This window comes from Centruroides sculpturatus, unplaced genomic scaffold, assembly GCF_000671375.1.
Source record: "Centruroides sculpturatus isolate CEXI.00-Female unplaced genomic scaffold, Cexi_2.0 scaffold31, whole genome shotgun sequence".
Lineage (NCBI taxonomy): Eukaryota > Metazoa > Arthropoda > Arachnida > Scorpiones > Buthidae > Centruroides > Centruroides sculpturatus.
The window spans coordinates 31,185-55,438 of NW_019384496.1; the positions used below are offsets into that span (position 1 = coordinate 31,185).

At 27.9% G+C, this 24,254-nt stretch overlaps 1 protein-coding gene across 2 annotated transcripts; it reads right to left on the reverse strand.

The window, feature by feature from the left end:
• Positions 1-445: 445 nt before the first annotated feature.
• On the reverse strand, positions 446-23,427 carry LOC111621935 (homocysteine-responsive endoplasmic reticulum-resident ubiquitin-like domain member 2 protein). 2 transcript variants are annotated; one of them, XM_023364187.1, is made up of 9 exons: positions 23,287-23,427; positions 21,740-21,903; positions 13,147-13,224; positions 11,363-11,443; positions 8,205-8,299; positions 2,206-2,319; positions 1,818-2,132; positions 1,582-1,735; positions 446-1,194 (listed from the first exon to the last, which is right to left on the reverse strand). In XM_023364187.1, exons 2-9 carry the CDS (start codon positions 21,878-21,880, stop codon positions 1,030-1,032), a joined length of 1,143 nt encoding a protein of 380 aa, XP_023219955.1. In that variant the 5' UTR covers positions 21,881-21,903; positions 23,287-23,427; the 3' UTR covers positions 446-1,029. The 2 variants fall into 2 exon arrangements, with proteins under 2 accessions (XP_023219955.1, XP_023219954.1); XM_023364186.1 differs by having other exon boundaries at positions 23,244-23,400.
• Positions 23,428-24,254: the final 827 nt, after the last annotated feature.

The following is a 24,254-nucleotide window of genomic DNA, read 5'->3' on the forward strand; positions in this document are numbered from 1 at the left end:
GTTTTGCATCTCATCCGAGCTCTGGGTCTTTGATAAATTATGTGGGATGCACGGGTTTTTAAGCATTACTAAATAATAATCAAATTTTCGATAAGGGAGTCAAAAATAATTGGGCTGATATTTTCCAATTGCAGAACTATAGTATAAATTCCTATTGTCATCCGTCCATCCTTAATCTCGACAACAGAGTTAGAGGTGAAAATCGAGACCAAATATGGAAAATGTAGGGTATCAGACCCCGATTAATATTATACGAACTTCCAGTCTAAATCGGAAGTCATATGATTTTTAAAATTAAAATATGATTAAAAATTGTAACCGGGAATTGTGACTGTTATTTATTTTTTCAATATGAAACGAATATATCCAAGAAAATAGTAAAAACAACAATAAATATAACTTTATTTTATTATTTTTAATAGTAAAAAATAAAACTGAAACATCATTTCTAACAATACTTGTTTATTAACAATAAGATTATGTACAGAAAATCATAAAAAGGCTGTACATATAAGGAAAAGAAATTCCTTTCTTGACTAGAATCTCTTATGATAGAGGCAGTAAAAATTAAAACTTTTGACTGGCCATACATATATGGTACATAATAAATACTTTTTGGAGAATTTTAGAGAAGAGTTTGACTGACAAATAATACATTAGCATACTTTTGGCTAAATATAGGTTCAATACATTCATCAAGCATCCAAACCAAAATATTTAATAAAAATAATGATTTTTGGAAGTAGTCAGGGATTACAATAAATTTTAAAATCTTATCTCCAAACTGATTTTTTATTTAGAGATTCAAAATTATTAATAATCACTGCTCCTTTTATACATCTATATAATCATACTTTAAAAAAAATCCAGAATTTTGGATAATAGAAGTTATTATACAAAAATTTACATACTGCATATTTCAAGCAAAGCGATCCTTGCTTGAAAAAATAGGCACGTTATAAATCTCCGAGAATAGTCCTTTGACCAGACTATCGGCCGGAGTGGAACCACTTATCCAAACGACTATATTTAATTGATGTCTACGGGAGCGGGTTGTTCGGGTATGAGGGATGAAAAAAATGATGAAATGAATGTCCAAGCAGTTGCCCCAAACTGTGAAGGTCTGTTATCGTCCTGTTGTCCTATATCTGTTTCGCCTTCTAGCGTTCCTTCTGGCTGACTATCTGATGATACCTGTTATAAAATTTTTAATGAAATTATTTAATATTTTAAATTATGTATTATACACAAATATTTTTATTAGAGTTTAATAAACAAACATATAAAAAAAAGTCCTTGATTTTGTGAACATTTGACATTTGGACAGCAGTTTTGTATAGTACATAATATTTTTATACCTCTAAATTGTACTTTGTGCTGTTTGTACAAATTCAGCTTTTTACGCTAGCTTTTAAGTAATTATAAGTAATATTAGAAAGAAAATAGAAAAGCTGCATTTTAATTATCAAAACTATTTGAGATGTAATTAAATACAATATTTTTATGAAAAATGACAACACAATAAACACAGTTTATAATTACAAATATGTAATGGTATTATAAGATTTTTACTTCACTTGCCTCTTGTTGATTTGACTGATTTTCTAGTGTTGTTGAACGATTAGGTGGTTCTTGTTCTTGATTATTCTCTCTCTCCTGCCTTGGTTCAGGAATTTGGATATTTTCATTATTAGCATTTTGTTGTTGCCTAACACCAAACCAACCACCTTGGTAACTAAAAATATTTAAAAAATGTCTTTATTAAAATTTCTAAAGTAAAATCAAAAAAAAAAAAAAAATTCTTAACTGTCTCTTACAGATATGCAAGAATGGCTAATCCTATAACAATCATGAATCTTCCAGGTGAAGAATAAAAATACACAATACTAAAGAGTACAAGGCCACGACTAAGTATATAGAACCAATCAAGCCAATCTCTATTTCTAAATTCATCATCATCGTCGTCTAGAAGAGGACCTCCTTGAGCATTCATTCGTACATCTTCGTTAGCAGGTCTTTGTGGCGCAACAATGTTTTGATTGGCACCGTTATTAACAGTGGGATGTATCTGTGGAGATCCAGAAGGTGGTAGTGATGAGCTTGGAGTTGAAAAATTGCCAGCAGTCTGAGCACTGTAGTATTTAAATTATGAATTTAAAATTGTTAAGGAATTTAAATAATTATTAAGTTGTTGAAATAACTTACTGTTGTAAATATTGTGTCATATAATAAGCATACATCTGTTGCATAGCCATCATTTGCTGTGCTACTTGTTCAGGATTAAAAGGAAATGTTGGCATTGACAGAGCAGCAGAGTAGCTACAAATAAATTTTAATTATTTAATTTATGAAATGGGATCTATAATTCATAATTAATTGAAGTTTTATTTTTTATACATTTAAAATTCCTAAGAAAATACAAATTCATAAAAATTATTCATTAAATCACAATTCTATTATTTTAATTATATAAATGTTTCGAATAAAAATTATATGATTAATCAAGTAAAAAACAGGTAACTTTTATTAATTGCTTTGTAATCTAAATACAAGTATATTTTTATCTAGCATCATATTATATCAAATGAATTTTTACCCCAGAACAAACTGTTTTTTGGAAATCCAACTTTCCTTAAAATCTTTTTAGGAATATTCAATAATAGTTTCATAATGTCACTGTACACATAGAATAGTTCATTTGGTTCTACATGTAAAAAGATGAATACTTTGAATCTCAATTCCAATTGCTTTTTTTCTTTGTTAGTTAAAAACTATAAATTAAATTACAGTAGAGTGTTGATTTTCCGAAAGTCAATCATCCAAAAGAATTCCAGTCGGCAAATTTAAATTTTCGCCAGTGCTGTGGCGCTTCAATCTTTGGCTACGCAAATATTTTACGTTTTTGATACTAAATTAACATCTGAAGTATAATTTTTTATTATTTTTATATTTTTCAATATATTTATTTTGTTTGTACAAAATAAAAAAATAATTTTTAACGATACAATAGTCTTTGTTAGGCTTAACATCGACGAAAATTCAACGCGAAGCGACACGCAACGGAGAAAAATTTCGACATCGGATACGTTAAACTATTTTTTCGTACGTAAATCAGTTATCCGGACAACCCCAGTCCCCAATTGATTCGGAAAATTGACGCTCTACTGTATATTCTAAATTTAATAGAAGGCAGAAATATCTAGTCAAATTATATCAAAAACCTAATGAACTTTTGGGCTTATTTGTATCTGTGGAGCAGATATAAGTATTTAGATATATATAGTACATCTGGAAAGTTCACAGAATGATTCAATACAAAATTAATTTTTTTACATGAAAAAATTTGCTTGCTTTAATTTTTTTATATATTCTTCTCTCTTTAAATATGTAGCTTGTATCATTCCAAAAAATCCCTGGAAGACCTTGACAAAGTCAATATTTGGGATGGCTTTCAGGAAGTCAATCATTGAATTTCCAGGATGGATTCCATAGAAGTGAGCTTCATGGGAACATTATACTTTGGAAAAAGTATGTCAGGACTAGATTCAGCAAGCAGAAAATGCAGAACCATTTCCACCTGGTGTTTGACCAAAAATTAAATTACAATCTTAGTTTGCTGCTGAGAAAAATAATTGAAAAACTAACGTTTTCAGCCTGATTAACAGGCCATCATCATGATTAAAAAGCTCACTAAAGACTCGTGCTAGAATTTGTTTATTGAAAGATTTATTATATTTTTTATTTTATTTTGTGTTAAGTTTATATATTCTTCCATTTCTCTTGTATATTTTTAAAAATTTTTGTTTGAAATTTTGATTTGAATATTTGTATTCTATACATAGAACGTATCTGTTCCATTTTCGTTTTTTGGACCTGATGATGGCCTGTTAATCAGGCTGAAAACATTAGTTTTTCAATTATTTTTCTCAGCAGCAAATTAAGGTGTGTTATTTTCTGTGTTTACTATTACTTGCTGGGCACTTTTAATGTTAAATTACAATCATTGAGATATTCATCAATGTGTTATCATAAAGGAGGAACCATTCTCTGCAAAAATTTGATTGACATATCAAATTATTTTGAACAGATGATCCATGATTTCCATGTAGAAACAGACTGTATGTAATCTGTCTTTTAATCACACATTTTTATCAGTGTTGCTTACAAAGGACATCCATTGCTTCTGCCATTCTCTAATGCTTTTTGACCATGAAAGCACTTGTACAGTACATATTCAACTGGGGTAAACATTAATTCCATTAACACTTATCATCAATTAAGATTTCTGACATAGTTTTTCCACATTCAAAAATAATATAATTTGCAGCATAATGCTCTTTCTCACAGAATGATGAGATCAAAAAGTCACACAAACATACAATACTCATCAGAAACAAATTACAACTGAAGCAGAAATTAATGGATGCTTACTGAGATCTCACAGGAATTAATTCATGTTTCCTAGCACACAGCACTATTAGTACTTCATAAAAAAATCATTCCAGAAACTTTCAAAATAAACTGTGTAGTTTGAGTATTGTGTATAGGTATTTAATATATTTTACTATATTTAATTTTAAGCTACTAGTTGTTAAAACAACTATTATTTAATTTCATATTTTATATACTTCAAGGATACAATATTACTATTGCATGACAGATCACTTTAATGCAAATTTTGATTAAATCATATTCAGGATATTCATTAGACTTAATTTGTTTATTACAGTCGACCCCCCTATAACGTACGTTCCTATAACGACAATTCCTATAACGTAGCGAAAAAATTGTAGCAACTTTCGTATAACGTACCTCCTATAACGTCGTTTCGCGACAAGATTGATAGAGTCTGGACCAATAGTGGATGAGCAGCCGAACTACTTTCCTCCGACCCTGCGCCACGCTACGGAGCGGCTAAATTGAGTTTGCTATCGTCTGTTTAGTATTATATATAAATTATATATAAATTAGGTACTGTACATATAATTATATATTAATTATATATAAATTAGGTACTGTATATATAATTATATATTAACTTAATTTATTGTAACTTTATTATAATTATATATATGCTTTCTGCCGCCTGGCAACACGCTACGGAGATTTTAGGCTAGTAAGTTGAGTTTATTATCGTCTGCACAGTATGTAAATTAGGTACCGTAAGTCTAATACAGCACTAATTTTATACATTTCTTGTGAAAGAAACACTTCTTATTCAACGGCCATAAAAATTATTTATATTAATGATGTCTCCAAAGGTCAAGTTATTTTTCCGCCAAAAATTCGTTATCAGAAATTGCGGCCGTCGTTTCGCGTGCTGTTCCGCGATGAAAACCAGCTTTAAGCAACGGCGTAGTCGAACGGTGTAAGTAATCCTACAATTTTTTGTTTATAGCATAGTTTATACAGATTATTCCCAAAAAATTATACGTATTTTGGAAATGTTGAGTGGAATTAGTCTAGAATCGGTTAATTTTATAGTAGAAAACCTTTCGTACAGCCTTAGTCCGTAAAGTTCCCACCTATCGGGCTGCGATTGGCTCACATATTTAATCATTCCTACAACGTAATTTTCGGTTAGCGTGGAACGTATCTAAGTGTTATAGGGGGGTCTACTGTACATCTGTATATATTACAGTAAAAGGTAAAAAGTTTAGTGCTTGCTTAATGATTTTTTACACTTTATTTTATGCCAGAAATGATTATATTATTATTATTTCTTTTTAATTAAAACAGAAAGTATTATCTGTTTAAACTAGTATACATTAAATAAAAAATAATTATTGATAAAATTAATCGATTTTAGAAGCATTCAACATTAAGTGCAATAGAAACTGAAAGTTGTACATAAACTTTTTTAAAACAGTTAAACAGGTTTAATAAAATAATAAATCTTTGGGTTTGACTTAATCAGGTTATCTTTGTGGTAATTATGGGGAAGGGGTATCCACTATTACCAAAAGTCTGTTAAATTTAATGTGTTTTAAACACATTAATACAGTCGACCCCCTATAACACTGTTGATTATTCCATTTTATATGAATTCCATGTTGTACAAGTCACTTAAATTTTACATTTACGTGTGTCGGACTGTGAATGGCTCATGTATTTGTAAAATCTAAGTGACTTGTACAACATGGAATTCATATAAAATGGAATAATCAACAGTGTTATAGAGGGGTCAACTGTAATTAATTTACAATACAAAATATATTAAAATATTACTATCAATCTTTTAGTGTGCTCTATCTGCTAATTAAAAAACAGTTTTAATTTTCATTCAGGGCAGAAATATTTTCATTAAATCAAGGGTCTACTGTGACAAACTAGGATAGAATTAATTTCGATTACTTCTAACAATAGTCTGTTTATAGAAAATATTTAAGAATTGAATTTTATAACTTAAATCAAACATAGAGACAATTAGTCTGTAAATTAGATGCACAAGAAATTAAAGTTATATACTGTATTTTATAAATGCAATGTGTCACATCTGCTTAATAATAAATGCAACTGCATGTTGGAAATTAATAGTAGTGAAACCTCGAGATTTTTCTGCTTAGGCATGAACAACCAAGGTCAAGCACATGATTTCATCATTCATTTTTTGACATTGTAAAACTGCTTTCAATTTGAGTATTTTAATTGGACAAAACGCTTTTGTGCTGATTGTGATATGTTCTGTGGCTTTATAATTTAAACTATGCCATCATCTTTCATAGAATCCAATGTAGAATTTGCTCCATATTAAGGGATGCTGGGATGAATAACATTCAAATCAACAAATAGCTACTATCAATTACCTATACTGTAGTACAATTGCATTTAGTAGTTACATGTGACACATAGAGCCTGATGCAATGTTTGTGTCACTTTTCATATAGAGTATAAATAAAAATATATTTTCTAGATTATTCTATTTTAATATGCATTATTGGATTGGTTCAGATTGAGAGGATAAGCAATGCAGCATATGTGATCTTCAATTAGTGGTGTGACTCCCAGTAAGATTTTCTATGGGGAAACAAGACCCATATATTAGGTGATAAACACAAAGAAAATGCAGAATACCATTGGCAACTGATGAGCTTAATATGCATTATTATGTTACCAATATCCATATGTAAATTTAAAACATATGAAATTCTCATCATTTTAAGGGTAAATCAGGATTTACATTTATAATTTTCCAAAACAACATAAAGAACAGTTTTTGAGCATTTTCTATCATCTTTAGATTTAGCTCAATTTTTTTTAAATTGCTGAAAAATTACAATGTACAATATGAAAGTAACAAGAAACAATTCAAGAACTTCAGAAGAATGCTGAATAATTAATTCTGTACCATGACCTGTAAATCAATAATTCATCACACATTTAACAAATGGCCTAGTTACACTGTTATTCCAATTGCAAACTGCTTTCAATAAAAAAAATTCAAATAATGTATTTCTATTAAATATTTTACATAAGAAAATTTATACAATAAAATAAAATGATCGGTAAAATTTTCTCACTCTAAGTCATACATGCCAAATTCATACTTGATAAATTTTGAAAATATCAAAATTATTATATATGTATAAAAAATTATAGCAACTACTATTCTATTTTTAATATTATTGTATGAATATAAATAATTTCAAAATGTTTTGAATATTGTTTTTTATCACATTGCCAACACATTGTTTATATTATCATTTTGTATATATTGTAATGTAAAACCCATTATATTTATTCTATACATATTGTTATGTTCTTTTGCATCCTGTGGAAAGTATTATGTAGGAATATTTTCCAGGAAACTAGCAAAGACAAAAATAATAATGCAAACATTAAGAAGTAGAATGTATAATCTTTGATGAAAAGTCAGAAACTGCTGTGAAAGTGTGAAAATTTGAAAAATTTATTGTCAGAAGTATGTGCTTATTAATTATAACAACATAAAATGACAATAGAATTTGTAAAGTTTTTAAAAGCTCAATATCTCAATATATAAATGCTATTATTCAGATAAACAAATTCGATGATGATATTCAGATAATCAGAACTTAATTTATAATTTTACTTTAATTGTTGAATAAATTTGCCTTAACCATTTTTTAACTAATTTTTCAATTAAAATATTTATTTCAAATTTTTAAAACCATTCTAATTTAAATTACTCTTAAGTTTAAGTTATAAGAAAATAAAAAGTTTACTTTTGATTTGTTTGTTGCATGCCTGTCCTATGTCTTAATCCATCTTCATTAGATGAGCTTGTAGAAGGAAATGGGTGTGCACAGTTCTGAGTCTCCTACAAAGAAAGATTAATAAAACTTGTTAATATATAAATATTTTGAGAATTGACTGTGTAGACTAGGGGTCCCCAAACTTTATCCTGTTGACCCTTTTATAGAATATTTGCCTTCTTATCAACCCCCAAATTAAGTATTTAACAAAAACATTAAATCATTTTTGCATTTCTAATGTTAAGCGATAAAAAGTCCTGCATAACAACCCAACAAATATCTTATAAAATATCTTAAAACCCATATCTTATAAAATACATCCAATAACATTAACAGAAAAAGGAAATCTTTTTCACTAATTTATGATCTTAAAAAATAATAGCAAAATTATGGATAGATGGAAATTTGCCTATAGTTCTTAAACTGTACGTGTCATAATACGTAAATTACAAACTTATCTTTGAAAACATAAGTTATATTGGATGAAAAAAACCTCTTACTGTCATTTTGCAACTACTACTGAATTCCTTAAAAATATGTTGACATGCCTTTTTATTAAAATAGTTGATATTAGTGGGATGGATTATTGATTATTGCAGCAAGATTATTGGTATGTGGTTGAAAATTGGTAAGTTTTAGTCGCAAATCACCACAGTTTTCCAATTTCAATCTGTTCCTCTGTTTTGTCAAAATTGCATTTGCGTGGCTAAAACCAGCTTCAACCATGTATGAAGTTGGGAATGCAAGAAAGAAAGGTTCGGCTTCTGCTCTGAGCTTGGAATATTTAGGGCAATATTGTTATTGCTCCAAAATTCACTGAGGTTTTTATTTTTAAACAATGTTTATATTTAAACAATGCAAAAACCAGCTTCAACCATGTATGAAGTTGGGAATGCAAGAAAGAAAGATTCGGCTTCTGCTCTGAGCTTGGAATATTTAAGGCAATATTGTTATTGCTCCAAAATTCACTGAGGTTTTTATTTTTAAACAATGTTTATATTTAAACAATGCAAAAACCAGCTTCAACCATGTATGAAGTTGGGAATGCAAGAAAGAAAGATTCGGCTTCTGCTCTGAGCTTGGAATATTTAAGGCAATATTGTTATTGCTCCAAAATTCACTGAGGTTTTTATTTTTAAACAATGCTTTAGCTTTGAAATCTACATATATTTCACTCAGTCCATCTTCTAAGCCAGGTTCACTACCTTCATTAGAGAGGTTGAGGCAGACGTTTTAAACGTGTAGGTCGGACGTTCGGCGCCGCTTTCCCGTAAGCCTAAAAGTTTGACAATGGTGTTTGGATAGTCGGTGGAATCATGCTCGACATTCCAAACACCATCGTCAAACTTCTAGGCTTACGGGAAAGCGGCACCGAATGTCCGTCCTACACGTTTACACGTTTAAAACATCTGCCTCAACCTCTCTATTATCTATTTTTACATCAAATGGATTAGCAAACCATTCGGAAACATGCATATTCTCCAAGTCTTCGAAACGTGCTTTAAAGTCTTCTCTTAACTTATCAAAATGTTTAATATATATCTCCAAATCACGGTTGGAAATTTTTTCATTTTCTTTTAGTACTCGCAAGTTTGAAAAATATTTAAAATCGGATAGTGCCAATGAAGATTTAAATAGCTCCATTTTTACTTGAAAGGCCATAATGATTTTTCGAGCTTGAACAATTGTGACGTTTTTTCCTTGCAAACGCTTCTGTACTATATTAATAATTTCTGACATATTACAATATTTTCTCTGTAAAGGACAAAATATCTACATTTAGATATAAAATACTTAAAGTGACAACCCTACTAGAGTATAACAGTGCAACGTATGTCTGTGTATAATGAACTACCAGCATTCATAACATGTTTGCAACACTAGTACAGTTGCCAGATCCGTGAAAACAGAGTAACACATGCTTAAAGCAGCATAGGCTAAGGCAAAACTCAAGTTATAACTAGGGTAGTCAGTAATGTTGTTGATCATATCTGTATTTCAAATTTTTATTGGAATATTCTATTTTTTTCCTAGACAGTTTAATTGATCCTCTTCGGTATTAATCGACCCCCTGAAGAACTCTTATCGATCCCAAGAGGTCAATATTGACCACTTTGGTGACCCCTAGTGTAGACACACAAACAGATGCTCATATATGTGCAAAAAACAGAAATATATTAGTTAATTTATCTCAATATTAATTAATATATACAAGTAAATTTACTCATATGTTTGCAAATAATTAAGAAAGTATGCAGACCAATAAATTTCTTGTTTTAAAATTGACTAATTCAAAATTTTGAATTTACAACATTAGTTGGCAAATGTAATTGTATTAAGGTAACCAAAATTAATTTATACTTATAAAAGACATCAATATCAAGACATTTATAATTATAGTATTTTAATGTTATTTAGTTTATAATTACATTTTCTATGTACAGTACTTTGGATATGCGGTTGAAAATTGGTAAGTTTTAGTCGCAAATCACCACAGTTTTCCAATTTCAATCTGTTCCTCTGTTTTGTCAAAATTGCGTTTGCATGGCTAAAACCAGCTTCAACCATGTATGAAGTTGGGAATGCAAGAAAGAAATTTATGCAAGATGAAAAATTTGATTAAAAAAATGCCAGTTAATAATAATTAATTTTCATTTTATCATATATTTCTTTTATATAAATCCTTTCAGTAATATAAAAGTTTATTCTATAAATTATAACAAATGCCATATTTGTATTTCAGAAAGTTTTTTGTTTTCTCTAAAAGATTTCTAAAAAAAAAAAAAAAGTCAAAAACACAACTTTAAACAATTTACTTTTTAATTAAACATTGTTCTAATTTTTAACATGTTGAAATGTTCTATAATTTTAAATCCATCATTTCACTTATTTTTGATGTACTGAAGATGTCTCCAAGTTGAGTAAAAAATGTTAATTTAATAAAATTTAGATTTAGTTTTAATTGAAAAAACTATTTTGTGTTATTTATTCAATTATATTTACAGTCATTTTTACTCATTAATTTCTGTAGATCATCTTATTGATAAAATTATTATAACTTTTTCATTCTAAAACAGAATTTAATAGCATCTCTATTTAAATATTTAAGTTTTAGTTTTAAAACTTACCTTAACAGTACTTGTCAAAGGTGTTACTAAAGACTGCTTGGTATTACACACAAGATGTAAAATGTGAGGACCTTTCTCGTCCTATTGAAAATATTTTCAAATAAATAATTATACTAGAATTTTAATTCTCATTACACAAAAATATATTTAAAACAGAACATGAAGAAGTGACTGGTGCAAAAACCAAAATCTTTGATTTTGCATCAGTCACTTCATTAAATTCTCTAACATTCAATGAAATAAAGATAGTTTTTCCCATACAAAATTTATTGTTTATACCACTGAAAAGAGAGTCACTTCACTTCCTTTATAATCTTTTGTTCAAATATTGCATTCAATGCTTTTGTTCAATTCTAAATACTGGTGCAACTGTATTTAGTCTCTTCTTCTTTTTGTATCATTTTCTTCTCTATTTTTTCAGCTTATTTTGAGATCATTGTTATAACACTCAAAATTCACTTTAAAAATTCCTTTACTGCAGAATAAAGACAGCACTTTAAAATGTAGAAATTATGTATATGCATAACAGACTGATGAGAATCTCATTGTCAGTTTTAGAATAATTAATATATACATTTTTTATTAAAGCTTTTTTTGGTTTAAAAAAGTCATTAAAGAAAATCCTCATTAATTCAAATTTGGATAGTTCAAAATCCTTAACTGTTAGTTTGTAACTGTATTTTTGTCCAAGTTGGGGATATAAAGATTTATACATTAGGAAATTCAGGTAGTTTGAAATATAGCTTCTTCAAAATTCAAAGTGAAAATTCTCTCTAAACTGTGATAAGCATACATTAACTCATTCATTTAGATTGAAGTGCCTCCATGCTACAAGACAACAATAGATCTCTAACAATAGATCATCATCATCTCTAATCTGGTCAATATAGGTTTGCTTCACAGCAACACATTTTTGGGTGTCACTTTACCCAAGGACTACCCCTTTCCTTTTCTTATCTCATAGAATACAGCTGGTTTTCCAGATTGATATGATATGATATGTTTAAAAGTGTTAGAAGGCTGAACCTTACGGCATAGCCTTTGAAAAGGAAGGATGAAGAGTTTTAGAGGAAGTGAGAAGAGGATAAACACCCAGCGTATAGCCGAGCAACTTCCACCTCTTTCCTGAACAGAAAAAGTGGCTCTCTTAGCCTCTTTTTCTGCTCTTCTTTTTCTGGAAGTCGAGACTTCAGGGCAGCGGTTCGAGACTAATGATGATCTTCAAAACAATGTTAGGGCCCATCTCAAGTCATTGGCAGCAGCATTCTATGAAGAGGGAATGGAAAAGCTTGTCACAGATAGGACAAATGCCTCAATCTTCACGATGAATATGTTAAAAGTAACCATGTTTGTACCTAACTTTTGGTAATAAATTCATTTTGTTATTTAAACTTGTCGGTTTTTTATGGACCATCGGAGGTTGAAAAAAAAAGCCTACATATTTGACTGGTCTCTTGTATTTGAGTTCAAGACTTCTGGTCTACTATATCATCTTTATAACCAGAGAAAAATTAACAAATATTATAGTTAAAACTTAAAAATAATTTATTAATTAATAGAATTATTATATTATTAGTTATGAAAAAATTGGAAATTCATTTCTTTTATGATTGAAAAACTGAAAATAACTCATTACACTAACAAAACTAGTAAAACAAAAATTATTTTATATTATTATTACAACTATTTTTATTTGCATTTAGATTTGTGATCAAATTATATTAATTGTTCTATAATTAACAAAATCATTCCAACAATAATTTGTATATTATTTTATAACTTACGTAACGAAGAATATCTTTCAGCTTCAAATGATCATGTAGTAATCTTCCTGAATATATCAATTTCTGGTCTTCAACAGCCTATAAAAATTAAAAGCAAGAAAAACAATGTAACTTTTATCTTAAGAAGTTATTATTTTAATTACTTTAAATTGTAATAAACAACTATTTATTATCATTAAACTAATATAATAATAAAGTGCAAGTTAATAATGATCAATTCAATTCCATTCTTTTAATAAAAATATACTCTTTCGTTAACTGTGAGTTTAAATGGTTTTTTGTAAATAATAAAATATTACTGTAAAATGATAGTTTTTCAGTTAAAGAAGTATATTACCATAGATATTTTTCATTATTATTGACGAGAGAAGTAAGAAATCAAACAAGCTATAACTAAAAATAGTCTGAAAAACACTTTTTACACTAATAGGCCTGTCATGATGCTGATTAAAACATTTTATTTTAATAATTATAAATTTTTCAAACAATTTAAAAACTCAGACTTGTTTTAAACAAATTTATCATCAAGTAGCAATTATAAATGTCTAATTTCAAAAATATTTTTAACCATATGAAACTGCATCAGTTAGCTCTTCAATTTTTTTTTCATGAATGAGTTGAAAAATAATTTCTTAACATACATCATAATATATTTTTAAAAAATTGAAATATAAATTTATATTAATAATTTGACTTTCTAAATTTCATTTCAAATACTTGAAGTTATAAATGAGATTTACATTTCATATATAATTTCTTATTACATACAATTTTCTTAATACAATACAAATTCTTCTTAATACATACAAATTCATTATTACATACATCTTCTTAATACAAATATTTTCTTTAAAAAAAGTGAGGAATATTATAAACAATTACAAAACTATTTGCTAGTATCCTGCAAAAAAAGTGAATAAAACGTCTAAATATAAAGGACTTGTGTTCAATGTCTCAGAGCTTGGTTTATAATTACTGTACTTTTGTACTCATGAGTGTGTTTAAAAGAAATTTTAAAGTAGCGTGGATTATATATTAATCTTAAACAGCAGACATAATGTAAACAATGGGGCAGGTTTTGCAAAGATTTTATTTTCATCTAGCAATTTTCTTTGGGTCATTGCCACTATGCATTATACGGCAAATTTACCATTTGTAGACAATTCTAAGCTATATATCAAATCATTAGATAACTTCCATATTTTGTTTTAACAAAGCATATAATCCCTAATTTACAGCAATGCACAATCAAAATTAAAACTAAAATACAGTTGACCCCCCTATAACACTGTTGATTTTTCCGTTTTATATGAATTCCATGTTGTACGAGTCACTTAAATTTTACAAATATGTGTACCGGGCTGTGAACGGCTCACATATTTGTAAAACCTAACTGACTCGTACAACATGGAATTCATACAAAATGGAAAAATCAAAAGTATTATAGGGGGGTCGACTATAGATTTCAGATAATATTTAAAAACCCAGTAAAATTTGATATGTTAATATAACAATTTCTGTATTATAAATTCTTAGCACACTTATTAATTTAATAAATAATTGAAAATGTTCAATATCGATAACAATAACTTTTAAATAAACAAATAATTTCAATTAAATGATAAGTAAAGAACTCAATAATTTAACATAATGTCAAACTAAAATCTACTGTGCATAAACTATAATATAAATTCCAACAATTTTGAAGAAAAGGAAATTAGTTAAATTAAATATTAAACAAAAATAATTAAAAATTAACAATTTTGTCAAAAGTTTATATATCTAAAATTATTTTGTGACAGTAATTAAATCATATTTTTTTTAGAATTTAATTTAATAAATTTTAGTATTGCAGAAATATGATCTATGCAATATGTATACATTTAAATAAGTTTAATAATAATTTGTGTAAAAATTTGGACAGATATTATTTTTATTAATAAATATGTAAGATCATATTACAGTTTAAAATAATTAAAGTTCAGTAAGAATTATTAATAAAGCTATTGAACAAAACAATAAAAAAGTATGGACAATGTTATAATTACAATAATTAATTTAATCAGAAAATTTACAAATAAAAATTGTAAACAATTCTAAAAACAAAAATAGCTATTAATGAGAAATAATTATATATCATTACTTTAAATTGCAATTTAATAGAGCATTTAATAATTAATTTAATGGCATGAATATAGCAAATCTATTGTTAACCAGCTATAGTCATTAATAAAGTGGCTGTGTCTAATAATCCACCAAGATACAGTGCCTAAATAATTTTCATATAGTAAACAACTACAAATAATAAAACTTTTGATATTTTAAAATTATTTTCTATGTTCAGGATTTATTGTACGTACTTTATCTATATATAATTATATATATGCATACCTGCTTTTTTAATTTATTAATGTAATAAAGCAATTATGATATTTAATTTTTCAAAAATAAATTTATTTATATAATTTAAAATATTAGTATAAATAATTAATTAGATAAAAAATTCTGTTTATATAAAAAGGTTTTTAACATTTGTTTATTAGTTTTTGAATTATATTTAAGACAAATATCAGATAATATTTAGTTGGAAAAATAATGATATCATCTTATAAATTATCCAAGATGACTAAAAACTAACCTATAATTTACAATATAACAGCTGGAGTAAATCAACTATGATAATTTTTATATGGGTTAAATTTTTAATTACATCAAAAGTACTTCAATTCAATAAATAATGATGGTATCTTTTATATTTTACTTAATTTTTTAGACTAGTTAATAGCACATTTATCAATAACTGTATTTCATATTTTAATTTATAAATCATTTTTCATAATTTTATCTGTTTATATAATACATTTCATGTTTTAAATTTCTCTTTTCTATTTTCTGAATCCAATTAGTCAGAAACCAATGCATAAAATTTAGAAATGTTTGTTTCTTTAGAAGCATCCTATTTCAGAATTTTATATTTATAATTTAATACTGAATTTTATTTTGCCTTCTTGTATCAGTTTGCAACTGCACTGTTACTTATCATACATTCTAATAAAAATAGCATTTCTGATCGAGACTATAAGCTAAATTATATATAACAAACACAACAAAATATGAATTACAGTAAATAATCACTTATCTGATCTAAAAATAAAAGCAGAAAGTCAAAAAGTACAAAAAGAAATTTTTAATGTAATAATTGTTTACATAACTAAAAATAAAATTCTGATAAAATGTAAAAGTTGCATTTTCAATAAAATTTAAAAATATGCATAATAATTAAAACATAATAGCTAGTATCATAAATTCTGTAATATTTTTAAAAATTAATTTTACAAATTTTCCTTAGTTACAACATTGTAAATTTTAACAACACTTAAGTGTTGTGACATTACCAAAATAAACTTTAAAAATGAAAATGTTTGCTAGTACTTTCAGTAGCATAAAGTTACTGTCGTCAGGCAAAATCAAATACAACAGCTATCGAATTTTAAAATTATAAGCCGTATGTGAATGGAAAATAAAACAAATTTGAATTAGAATGATGTTCTAATTCAAATTTGTTTGTATAAAACAGTAATTACAGGTGACATAATTTACCCAAGGTTACATAGCAAGCAATAGATAAAGCAAAAATGATTATGCAAAGAAGAACTAAAATTGTAGGTTGAATTGCTTGAATAATGTTACACATAATTGTGGGATTTCAAGGGTTGGGGTGTTGCACGGTGTTATTGCTGTTATGTAGAGGTTCTCCCAAATAAACAATTCTTTCTGATTGTTGCACCATTTGAGTAGTTTTGTTTGGGCCAAGAGTGGTTGATAATTTTGATCAAGCACTTTTTTTCTAATTCCGTTGATGGTCTACTGTTTCTGATGTTCTATAATATGAGAGTTTAACATTCTGGCCTTGGCCCCTATGTAACTAGTTTCATCACCTGACAGAACATGCTTTAATGGATAGATCCCAGATTTTTTGTTCAATTCAAATACATCTTTGTCATTGCATAATAATCTTCTTAAGGTTGGTTGTGGAGTTATCCATAAAATAAAACCTTTCTTTCTGAAGCAATGTACTATTTTTAGAGAGATAGGGCCTAAGGAGGGTGAGCTATTTTTAGATTCTCTTTATTACTAAAATGAAAATAGCTTATTTTTGACACAATTTTGAAGAAAATGAAATTTAGACAGAGAAAATCCAGCTTTTTTCATTGCTCTGTTAATGATTAGTAATTCTTCATCTACAAATGCTTGAGTAGAAGGGAGAAGGAATGCCCTCTTAATAAGGGAAAATATGGCAGAGTTGATGAAATTAAGGGTTAGAAGGCTGTAGTGGGGATAATTTGTGGTGCATCATTGTTTCTATGATGGACAGAAAATAGGAGATCAGGATATGTATGAATTTCTAAATCTAAAAATGATATTTTGGCATTTTGTTCTTCCTCTACAGTGAATCTCATCAAAGAATAAACAGAGGCCAACAATTGAATAAATTGCTCTAAGTCTTCATTCGAGCCATCCCACATGAGTCAACACAATGTAAATACATAATTGAATAATGGATGGTCAAGGGGGCATTGAAAATACAATGTTCTATGGTACTTTGGTGTTTGTGAAATTATAAAATGAAACCTCCATTGTTATGGCTTCTTTTCAGTGAGAAGTTTTCCTTAGCCAATAGAACTTTTTGCTCAATTTCTTCCTGGACTGATGAGCTTTTTTGTTGGCTAAATCTCTTATTTTATCCAATTGTTGGTATAAAATTTTTGCATCACATTGTTTTACGAAATGTACATGGGCCAGATATAAATCTTTTTCATTTTCTGCTATTGCTTTTCATTTGCTCTTGATTAATTTTGTTAGAAGTCTTCATTCAATTTGAGGTAATAAGGTTCAAACCTCATTAGGAAATGAGTCATACTTAAGCACTATGCATTTGGGGATGAGACGTGTTTTACAACACTTTAGTAAAAACCATAGCTGTGCATTTTGCTTTAACCACAAAATTCTTGTATTCAATAATGAAAAGAAGTGTTTTCTATTAGTTTCCATAGTAAAATAACTTGCACTTCATGCCAACTCTTGTATATATAGTAAACAACAATGCCTGACGACAGTAACTTTACGCTACTGAAAGTACTAGCGAACATTCATTTTTAAAGTTTATTTTGGTAACGCTGCAACACTTAAGTGTTATTACTATATACGAGGTCTGTTCAAAAAGTATTGGACTTTTATTTTTTCCGCGTAAACCAATGATGCGCGGGAGGCCTCTTTCAGTGGAGTTGTGGAGGGGACAGTCATGCACAGCTCTGAATTTTTTCCCGCCTGCAGGAAGCATCAGTCGTTGGCAGTTGTGGTGCATCATTGTTTCTATGATGGACAGAAAATAGGAGATCAGGATATGTATGAATGTGAGCTCTCATCGGATTCCACTAAGTTGGAAAATGACTGAACAACGTGAACAGCAATATTACATCAAATTTTGCCAAAAACCTTGGCAATACCCAAGCATAAACCATTCGCAAGATTCAGCAGGCTTTCGGGGACGATCCTCGAGGTCAAAAAAAAGCGCGGCAGGTCCGCAGCAATATCAAGGTCATGTTGACAGTTTTTTCGACTCTCAAGGGGTGGTGTATCGTGAGTACGCACCACAAGGCCAAACCATCGCAAAGGAGTACTACCAGGAGGTCCTTCGTCGTCTTTCTGATGCTGTGCGACGCAAACGACCAGATCTGTGGTCGATCAAAACTTGCCAGCTCCATCGTGATAACGCATCTGCCCATTCTGCGCATCTGATTCGGGCTTTCGTCGCCAAACACAACACTCCTGTGGTTCGTCATGCTCTGTACTCTCCCCACATGGCTCTGTGTGACTTTTGGCTATTTCCTAAGCTGAAAATGCCGCTAAAAGGAACCCAATTTTAGTCGTAAGAAGACATCGTATGGAATGCGATGGACTGGCTTATGGCCATTTCAAAAGATGCGTTCCAGCAGTGTTTCCAGCAATGGCAGGAATGCTGGGAGAAGTGTATACACTACCAAGGAGACTACTTTGAAGGGGATTAGGGTTTTGTACCTCAAAATCAATAAATGTATTTTTGCCGACCAAGGTCCGATACTTTTTGAACAGCCCTCGTATACAAGAGTTGGTGTGAAGCACAAGTTATTTTATTGTAAATTTTACATTATTACTTCAGTTTAGATTTGAAAATACAGTAAGGACCATTGATATGTCTCTCAAGGAACTAGGCAAACAGATATCCAGAAAAGATGTATAATTTAAATTTAATTCAAGATGCACCACAAGACAGAACTAAAAGTTTTTGTGCAAAATTCATGGTATTATAGTTTTTAATGAATGTTTTAACTTTTATTTTACATCTTTATTATTATGGAAAAAGATAATACTTTTTGTTGTACATATTTTTTTGATGTTACACTGGCAGTAGTTGGGTAGAAATAATCTATATATTTGATTAACAAAAATAAATTTTAAAGTAATTTTTTAATTAAGACTGAAATTCCAAAAATTTGTAATGAAAGTTATATTGCCTCAAATTTTGCAGTTATAGAATAAACACATATACTTTATTATAAATGCTTCATAATCATTGGACAATAATCAACAACTAATATTCCTAATACTATCTCTGAGAAATACACTTGCTGGAGTCAATTTTACATCATATAATTCCAGAAATATTCAGAGAAAAGTGTGAAAATAGAACAAAGAATATATTTTTTAAAGAAATAATATGTTATCCATTATCATTATCAAAAAAGAAGAGACATAAATAAAACTGAATAATTAAATTAGATATATAAATCACCAATATAATTTGCCATTGAAAGAAATATGAATATTTTGGGATCAAGATAAAACAATATATAAATGTGAAACATATAAATAGTCTGTGGAACAGCTAGAGGGGGTCAAGGGGTCCTGGTACCCTCCAAAGGAAAAGGAAAACAAATAATAGAAAGTTCTCCAAAAATCTTTTAATTACAATTCATTTTTTTTATTTATATTGTATCATCTCTTCTATTTCTATACTACTTATGAATTAGTGTTAAAACATGGTTGGAATTTTATTGAATTTGCATTAAAAATGTTTTTTATCCATTTAACTCGGCTCCCCAAGATTAAATCCTGAGTGCACAAACGTAAATAGTGTTTCAATATATTTGATTTGAATTGATAATGTCTAACTGAAAAGTTTTCAAAATAAAAATGTAGTATATTTTTTTAAATCAATGTTTTAAAATTTTAGTTTATTTTTGTTTGAAGTCTGCAGACTTAAAATAATGAAAAGAGCAATGAGTTATTTGTTGTAAGGCATCTATCTAATTCTGAAAAACTCAATAATATAATAATTCACAGTAATAATTGATAAAATAAAATCAAGAAACTTACTAAAGGAAGTTAGAAAGTTGTTTTCAGATCATTAAAAATAAAATTTAGTTTCAAGAACATGTATTTTGTATTCAGTATTTATTTCTTTGTTAAATGATAAAACTTATTATAAGAAGTAATTGAAATAAAAAATAATTTAAATTTAATTTAATTTTGGAAAATAGTCAATCTCTCTTACTTTTTCTTGAAAGTTAATTAAATTTAGATGAATGATATATTTTGTATTTAAAAATACAAAAGATATATTTTTAAACTGTTGAAAAGTACATAAATTGAATCTATAATTAATTAATAATAATCATTCTTTTTATAATATAAACTTAATCAATAATAAAAAAATTATTTTTAGCTCAAGACTTTTTTATTAAATGTAATTTGGAACTGGTTTATACACTAAGAAATGTAACTGGTTTTTTCATATATTAAGAATTAAATAGGTATTAAAAAGGACATTTTTCAATATATTTGCTGTTTTAACTTTATATAGTTTAAAAAAATAGAACTGCTATTTAAATTTTTTCCAATAGTCCAATTATTCTGATACAAGATTAATTTTGTTTAGTCTTTTAAATTAGAAATGAATTAAAGTTAATACTATAATTAAAATCTCTAAAATCAGCATTTGTGATTTGCAAATTTAGAAAATTAAATGTTAACACTTTCATTAATTAACACTAATACTTTTGTATTCATAAAAAGTATTTGTTAGTCTGAATTGATATTCCATTCACGCCAAACATAGAAAACAGCTATCAAATTTACTGATTTTACATATTAAATTTAAACATAATAATTAGTTTTGGCTTAATGTAGATGAGCAATTTTCTATTGATAATATTTGAATAATTCTTAATGGCAACAAACATTTAAAAATTACGTCATTAAACCAAATTAATAGTGCATGTGAAAATTTGTAACTTATTAATTAATAATATTTTCAATCAAACAAATCAGAAGAAAAAAAAAATTATTTTTTTAATAACATCTTGGTAATATAATTCTTAATAAGCAATATTAAACAGGTTTCAGAGAAACAAGTTTTTAATTATTTCAACTTCAGCTTTAACAACACAAATTCTAATTAACAAACCTGTCACATATTATAAAACAGATAATCATCCTTAATGAAAAATATTTTTTTAATAAGTTATATCATTCTTATATAATTTTTACTTACAGGCTTTCCAGGATAAGTTTCAGATATGTGAACTTTTAAATATTTTACAGTCCAATCTATTTGGCATTCAAGTGGATAATCACTAATTTTCTGATTAGGTGCTTTTATTAACAAATTAATAGTTTTATTCATTGCTTCCATAATGAAGATAAACTCAGATATTCCTAGAAGAAACGAAAAAAGTATTTTGTTATTTATCAATTTTATAAATTATGAAAAATACAAACTTAAACAATAATAAAAAAATTTAGTTTGTTAATTTGTATTTTTAGTTAAAAACAGAAACATCAGAATTAAATTTCTATTTTTTTAAATAACTTTTCTTTGCATCTAAATAAATTTAAGTCAAGAGATTATAAATTCTTCTGAAAAAATAATGAACTAAATACATAGAAAATCGGGCCAAAAAAAAAAACAAAATGTAATACTCAAAAAGATATAAAATTTTTTTAAGTTGTTTAAAATTAATATGCAAGAGATGTTTGAAATTTTCAATCAAGGTTTAGCTATTATACAGTTTTAAAACTTGATCATTTGAAATATTTATTCTTAGCAATTTAATAGCAATTTATTCTTAACAAACAGATTACTCAAATAGAATTCAAACTTTTGACAATCAAATAGGCAAAAGTTCAGAAGACTATTTACAAATAACGACCAGACAGCTGAGCAGTCAAAAGGTATCGGCCCAAGCTCCAGGACACCAGAAAGACACGGAAACAAGTAAAAAAAAAACCTGGAAATTTCTTTGGAGTGGCCAATCCCGGATACGTCGGGACCCTTTTCCTCTGCCACGGAACCGGTTGCCACACACCACCGGGTCCGCAAGGCAAAGGGTTCGATAAAAAAGTCCCTCTCAGTTTGGCATCCACAAGGCAGAAAAGGGAAAAAAAGAAAGACTAGAAATTTGTAATACTTTTTATTTCTGTAGAAAACAAAAAAAGTATAATTTATAATTGAATCATCTAAAAAAAATGTAATAATAATAATGCAAAAATTATAAAACAAAGTTCTGAAACTTGCACAAGTATTCATTACACAAATTTCACCATCTAATCAACGTCATCATAAAAATAATACGGACGTATTCGTTTTTGTTTATCTTATTTACTTGGAAGAGCTATCACGTTTGTATTTCATTCGCAAGTTTCAGAGTATTTCAAACATATTTTAATTAAACATTCTGCAACTTGCAAACTTTAAAAAAAACACAAACACATTATATAAATAGTTGTATGCATATAACATAAATAACATTAACATACATTAATCAATTCGTATATTATTACACCAATTTCTTATTTATTTAAACCCAGTGTAATATATAGAAACGAGTGCTTAAATTTACGAAAATCAAAAAAACATAAACGAGATTTTGAATGAGACATTTAAATTTAAAAGACCAAATCATAAGTTAGGCCTAACTTCATTCGCTTAACAAAGGTAAATTAAGTAAAGTAAAAAGTTTTAAACAAATCGATTCGTAAGATAACATAAATCTTACCAATCTCGAGCGAGAAATAAGAGCGAAACTCTTGTAAACTAACCAATTTCCAACGTATACAGTTTATAGAACTACCTCAACCCAACAAAACCACCATCTCGAATTAGTCTTAGTTGTCGATATGTGATTGGTCATCGGAGCGCGATCTTAATCACGTGATTCACGGAGGTGAAGCCAGTCGTCACGTGATTCTAGTCATCACGTGACTTGGTGTCTGGATTCTGACGACGGAGGACGGGCTCTTGTTTATAAAAGGTTTTCATATTGGTACTTAAAACGTATTATTAACTTGCGTAAGTGTTACGTTCTTTCATATTCGTTACGTCTTTATAAGGTTTACATGGTAATTATTTAATGTTCTTAATAATAGAATTTAATTTCTGATTCTATTGATTTATGTTTCACATCTATTATCATTTTTTATGGATTATAAACCAGTCTCAAGTCTTTATAATACAAACATATTAATTATAAAAATAAACTTAATTATAGATTAATTCACTTATAAATTGTGCTGATCTGTACAGTACAATACTTTACAGGACATATTTATTTAATAATTTCATATTTATCTCAAGATTGTTTAAAGGTAAATGCTTTAGGAATATGCAAGTTTGTTTATGAAACCATATATTTAAATTTTTAAATATTTTTTTCCAGACTTTCGGTCGTGTATGGAAGCAACATTTTGCATTGTAACCAAATTTCTGTTCTTATAATACACCTGTCGTGTTAATTAATTAAAAGATTTAATAGATGTATTAATTACAGTTTTAATCTGCACTGGACAAAATAACAAAAAATATTTGTTGCTAATGATATTAACTATTATTCATCCGGATCATGAAAAAAATTTTTTATCAAATGATTTAATTAATTAGAATTTGAGCAATTTTTTCCCAAGTTACTGCAATAATTTCGGGGTAATTCAATGATTTTCAAAGTATGTTACCAGTACATTTGACTACTGGTCTGCAAGTATGAACCAAGTAGTCTATAGACTGGTCTTAG